The 6,569-nt window shown below is 42.9% G+C and overlaps 1 protein-coding gene across 1 annotated transcript in view; it reads right to left on the reverse strand.

The window, feature by feature from the left end:
• LOC133133347 (ryanodine receptor 1-like) overlaps positions 1 to 6,569 on the reverse strand; it is a 97,391-nt gene that overhangs the window by 85,037 nt on the left and 5,785 nt on the right. The window contains exon 2 of the mRNA XM_061249449.1: positions 214 to 333. Within this exon, the coding sequence (XP_061105433.1) occupies positions 214 to 333 (120 nt within the window). The remainder of the gene's footprint in view (positions 1 to 213; positions 334 to 6,569) is intronic.

Genomic DNA, 6,569 nt, shown 5'->3' on the forward strand with positions numbered 1-6,569 from the left:
CGAATCTTATTGTGGCTACACCGAGGCTTGAACCCCTAACCTTCGGGGTCCCAGTCATGTACCTTAGCCACAAGGCTACAGGCTGCCCCTGTAAGATTGAGTATCCTCGGACTAAAGTATTAATAACCCTGTTCTGGGTTATTAGTCTGTGAAATACCCCCCAGGTTGGAGGAACAGCCGGGCTGTGTGGTTGCCATGGCGCCCGAGCCGTACCTGGGCGTTGGACGTTGGCTCCAGGAAGCAGAGACGGTTTCCGAATCCCTCGCAGGACAGGCACAGCTTGATCTGCTCCTTCAGGATGGAGGCAGTGCACTGCAGGACCACCTGATCCTCCTGCAAGGGTTCAAAGGGCACGCAGAGGTCAGCCAAAGGTCAAGTGCAGTGCTGGCAGTGGTTTCCAAACCCTGGGTCCTGAGGGCTCAGGAGGGTTGCAGGACACGTGGAAAGACGCCATTCAGTATAAGAGACACTTCCTAGACCAGAGGTCACCAACCCTGGTCCTGGAGAGCTACTGGGTCTGCTGGTTTTTGTTTTCACCTTAAAATGAGCACCCTGTTGAGACCCAGGTAACCAGGTGAGGTGAGTTAGCTGTGTAATCATCTGCTTTAATTGATAAATTAAGTGCAGTGTAACAGCGAAAGCCAGCAGACCCAGTAGCTCTCCAGGGTTGGTGACCTCTGTCCTAGACACTTGTGTCATTAAAATTAAACACTGCACTGGGTGGTACTATATGCACAGCAGTAGCTACCCACAGTAGAATTGTTTTTACATTGGATCATTTATATTTATATTGGAGCATTTGTATTTTTAAAAAGGCTACATTTAAATATGGAATGTGGATCACAGAAAATGTATTCAGTCACTAAGTGGGTCGTGCGCTTGGAAAGTTTCAGAAACCACCAAACTGGATGGGGGTGGGGGGCACAGTGCAGCTAAACAGGGAAGCAACAGACCGTGTGCTACTGTGGCTTTACTTAAGATTAAGCCCTCTGATATCATCATAACACAGAGAACAACAACCCATGTGCATGTGTGCAGTCAGGTCTACACAGTGCCATTACGCCAATAAATGCCAACCCCCACATCACTGTCATACTACATTCTCAGCTGTTTCTGTCAATCTGTCATTATATAGCCAACCCAACTGACCCCGATGTTACCCTCTCTGTGTCTTTCCCTCAGAGAAGACTGCATAATTGTATGACTGAATGAGCAATACAGTTCAGTTTGTGATGATGGGTTCAGCAACTTACATCAAAATAAAACAACAAAACAAAGTCTCTAGAATAACTAGAATTGACATTTTACATTTAAGGAAAGCTTTTTTTTACACTGTACTGTTTGAACATGCATTTTGTATTTATCTTATCACCATGGTTACCTGAGCTACTGAGAAATGATGGACAGCTTCAGATGCACAGAACGAGAACCATTGACATGACATTAAATTTAATTTCATCAGTTTTTTATTGGATGGGAATTGCTTTGGAGAGGTCATACTCAGTAGGAAAACCATTGGGCATTTTGATATATTACACAGTTGGTTTTAGGAGCTGAATAAAAGATAAGCGTGGCTTACAGTGTCCCTCTAGGTCAGATTGCAGGCTCTAGTACTGAGGACCAGGCTTCACATCTATATAAACTGCACTTCCATGTCCCTGTTTCATATTCTCTATTTCATATAATTAACTGAAATGACCATAATATTCTGTGAGGACTGTTCAATTCCAGAATTTAATTTCAACACTCTCAGAAATAAAGGTACAAAAAGTGCCTGAAAAGGTACAAATGCTTGTTGCTGGGGTGGTATCCTAAACATAGACATAAAATCGTAGCCATAGTCAGCAATATATAATGAATTTATACCTTCTTTGCTTCCTTGGCTCCTCAGGACCAATTGTGCTCTTTTGCACATGGTATATAAACAACAAATCAGTTCTCCTTTCTCTCTCATTTATAGACCAAACACCACTCTCCCTCTTTTTCATTACTGTCCACCTCAGTTCCTGAATCTACACACACTATACTCATCTCAGCAGGAGGAGAATTAGCGTCTAGGCAAACATAGCATTTGAGTCACTCTGCCTGAATGGAAGAAATACACATCCATTTGATTAAACGGGTAAATCAAAGCTCCCGCTCGCTCTGATCTGCTCCTTTGAGGTGACAGTCAAAGGTCTTTAGATAAGTAGTATTAAATAAGTAGATGGCCATTCTATGACCCAGCTCAATGACAGTGCACAAGTCCGCAGGGGCACAGTTTATTTATTTTGTATTTAGCCTTTATTTTACCAGGAAGCTCATTGAGATTATAAATGTATTTTACAAAGGAGAAATAGCCAACACTTAATAACAGATAACACACAGCAAACAAAGTAGAAATATAAAAGTAGTAATATTTAAGTGCAATAAAAGGTCATAAGTCATAAACCTAGATTTAACCCACTCCCCTGCTTAACAAAACAGCTCAAGCTAGGTTCTGAAACAGCTGATTGACCAGTTCAGACCAGCTCCATGCTGAACGTGGTAATTTCAAGAGGGGCATAGCTGGATTTTACAGCAGGGTCCTCTTAAATTACCTGAACACAAATGAAGTGTAAGACAGAGAATGCAGCCCTCAACACCAGTCAAGGTCTTCCCAAGGACAGGGCTTTGTGCAGGCAACTTCAATCTTTACAGATTTAAAAATATCAGCTGAAATGCCAAGCACGCCACACTTGTTCTGCGCTTCATGAACCTAAGAGGCTGCTTGCTTAATGTCATCCTGCACAAGTCAGCAGAAGTTGCATTTGAGAATGTTTTACTGCAGGTACTATCTGACGCTTCACGCAAAAAAGCTATTGGAGTGAGCCTGAAAATGTTCAGTCTTACGTACAGCATATAAAATGCCCATATAAATAGATTGAGAGGAACTCGTTACACACTGGGGTGTTACTTCAAGGAAACTTCATTCCATGTATCCATTACAATGCTACATTCAGCCCCACTGACCACAATAGTCATCCGGGTGAAAATATAGCCAGCGTTAGATGTGTTTCACAACAATTCAATGGCGCATAAATAGATTTGATCATACTGTGTGACCCTAATCCCCGTCAGGAGTAGGTTTATAGCCAAAACAAATATAGAGGAGATGCAAATGTAGCTGGTGGCATAAGAGAGGGAAACAGAGCTGAGCTGATTGGCTGAATTAGCCCATTGAGACGCCTGCATAAAGGCACACCTGTGGTCTCAGAGCTGACGGGTGGGGCTGAACGGGTCTCCGTGGAAATAGTTCAAGGACAAAGAGCTGGCACCTCCTCAGGAGGAGCTACTCCTGTTTCAGCCGTGGAGGATGCCAGCTCTCAAACACCCTTGTGTCATGGCGCCTGTCTTTGGGGATGGCCCAGAGGGCAAGTTCCTGCCTGGGGGATGTAATGCTGTCTGGGCTGTCTTCATTGTGCCAAGGGAGAGCAACACAGAGGTTGCACAGGTGAATACACTGCCTCATGCAATCTTATTGTGCCACTCTCAGCTATGAAATTTATAAAACCATGACACTAACTTTAGCCTGTGACAGCTATTGTCTCACTCTCTCTCTCACACACACGCGCAAACACAAAAACACATCGCTGCCCCCACCACTGCCACCACAAACAGCTGTGACAGCACTGTCTGCACACCTAAGGATACTGCACATCACCTTACTAACGCCTTACTAAGTCTTGCACACACAGAGCAGCACCTGAAGCAAGCCTTCTCTCATTACAGCCTTACACTCGGTCTAAACTCTCCGGTCTGGAGAGTGTATGGATTGACGCTGAGCTGATAGCAGGGGTTGGGAGTGAAAGAGTGAGTGGGTGGAGGGAGGAGGAAGGGGGGGGTCGATTACGGTACCAGACAGGGATGTTTGGGGGCTGAGTGAGGGTGGGCTAGCAGGGTTAGCAGAGTGAGCTCCCTGCTACATCGCATGCTTGGTTGTGAATGTCAGTGCTGGATCAGCTCTCAAACCCGGTCCTCCAAGCCACACCCAAACCAGAGCCTTCTACTTGATCCCAAAGCCTTGCCTCTCTCCTTCACCAACGCCTACACAAATATCTCCACTTCATAGGCCCTTTCTGCCTGTGCTATTCTTATATCAGGGATGTATGGAGGATACGTGATATTCAGATGTGTATCAGACAGCAACCTCACAATACTGCACCAGATGATCCCACAATGCACAGGGGCAGCAGTGCAGGCTTGAGAAGGCTTGATTGGCGGGTGGAGCAAAGAGATTGAACCCTTGGTCACTGAATTTGCTTAATCTATTTTCCTCAAGACAGCAGTGAGCTGTAGATTCAGCCAATATTCAAAAACACAAGCTATGCAAGTCACCCATTAATCTATCTGTCATAAAATACTTTCTGCACTTACAAAAGACTTTGCCCAATTTAATGAGTGTCAGAAAGTCTGCTGGTTATTCTGCGGATGTTTCTGAGATGCAGGTGCTTGCTACAGCCCTCAGAGTTTTGACAGAACTTCTCAATTTATTCACAGCACAATGACTGCACAGTGAAGCTTACTGCTACTGACACGTCTGTTGTGCAACTGAAAAGAGTGTCAGTGATAAGACATTGCAAAATAATGGACTGTTCTGTAATTTCAGTCTGTTCAAACACACACACACACACACACACACACACACACACAATGTCTGAGAACTTGAATAATTGATTCTCTTTATTTGTCGAGGACTAATACAATTGTGATAGTCCGTTTATACTTCATTTTCAAGAGTACATTGTGTTTTGCCGCTATTGGTCAAATAAAGTGTATAGGTATTTATTAAAGTGTTAGCACTACAGGACTTGGTAGTGTCTTCAGACTTTTGGTCCCCAGTACTCATTGTATATACGCAGTCACACAATCTTTGTACTCCAGCCCATTGGATTTGAAATAAAACAATGAATATGTTCATTAACTGTCAGCTTTAATGTGAGGGTATTTACTTCCATACCGGCAGATGATCTGTGTATGTATTACAGCCCCTCAATTTAGGGGACCAAAAATATTTGGACAAATTAACATAATCTTAAACAAAGTCATACTAAGTTCTTGGTTGCATATCCTTTACATTCAATGACTGTGTGAAGTCTGCTACGCATCAATATTACCAGACACTGGGCATCTTCCCTGGCCATCTTCAGCTCCTGTTTGTTTCTGGGGCATTTTTGCCTTCAGTCTTATCTTCAGAAAGTAGAACAGATGTTGAGATGGATTCAGAATAGGGGATTGACTTGGCCAGTCAAGAACATTACATTTTTTGGCCCTGAAAACACCTTTTTGGTTGTTTGAGCAGTGTGTTTGGATTACATGGGCTGCAGCACAATTCAATTATTTTTAAGGCATTTGATAGATTTTTATACATTTCAGAATTAATCTGCTGTTGTTGTCAACAATCACAACATCAATAATAATGTGAGCCAGTCACCATGCATGATAATGAACATTTTTCATCTCATCTATCCATAAAGGTTTGTTCTAAAGGTCAAGTTTTTTCAAAGTAATTTCTTTAGTAAACTTTAATCTGCCCATTCTGTTCTTGAAGGTTAGCAGGAGTTACTTGACTGAATCCACACAGGTTATGCTGGTGTAGTCCTCTCTTTACTTAAATCTATTCCCACATTGTGGAGAGTGTTCTTGATCTGTTGTTTGCTATTACTGAGCTCACAAGTGCATTTGTGCTTCCTATGTACTATGTATTGGCTGATTGTAATACACCGAAAGGTTTTGGCTATGCCTCTGATTGATTTATCCATGTTGGCCTGGTTTTGAGAGACAACAGCAACATACTCCAAATGCAAATTCCACATCTAGAATCAACTCTAGACCTTTTGATAGCTTTCTTGTGCATGAACTAATGATGTATTACAATGACAATATGCAGCTCGCCAAGAAACAGCTTATAATCCAATTGTCCAGTTATTTTTGATCCTGCTAATTAGCTTTGGTGACTTGAGCTAATGAGCTAATGCTCTCTTTTTGATAGACTGTTTAGACCAGGGGTGTCAAACTCCAGTCCTGGAGCACCGCAGTGTCTGCTGGTATTTGTGGTTTCCTTTCAATAAGGCCTTGAGAACAAGGTGTGTGGACTCTTCAGCCAATGAAAGACTTTAAAATGTATCACTCGTGCAGAAACACACCAAAAACCAGCAGACACTCCAGCCCTCCAGCACTGGAATTTGACACCACTGGTTTAGACTGAACTAATTTTCGAAGTGCAGAAAGACATTCAGGATTTCTCCTCAGGTATTTGTGGTACGATAAAGGGAGACTGGGGGAACTCTATCTCTCCTCTGGCCATTAATCAAAGAGGGAAAAGTATGACAGTAAAATCTGGGTCGGGTTGTGGCGCGAGTTAATTTGAGGCGTGATGCTTTTTTCATGAACACACCGAGGGTACGTAATTAGTGGCTTACTGAAACGAGCGAACAGTCTGAAGAAGTCGATGAGAACTGGAATGCCAATGACTCAAGTTCATTAGCGGCGGTGGATGACATTTAGTGAAAAAGAAAAAAACAAATACGCACTTCCAAGAATCCATTACT

The sequence above is a fragment of the Conger conger genome, chromosome 7 (assembly GCF_963514075.1).
Source record: "Conger conger chromosome 7, fConCon1.1, whole genome shotgun sequence".
NCBI lineage: Eukaryota > Metazoa > Chordata > Actinopteri > Anguilliformes > Congridae > Conger > Conger conger.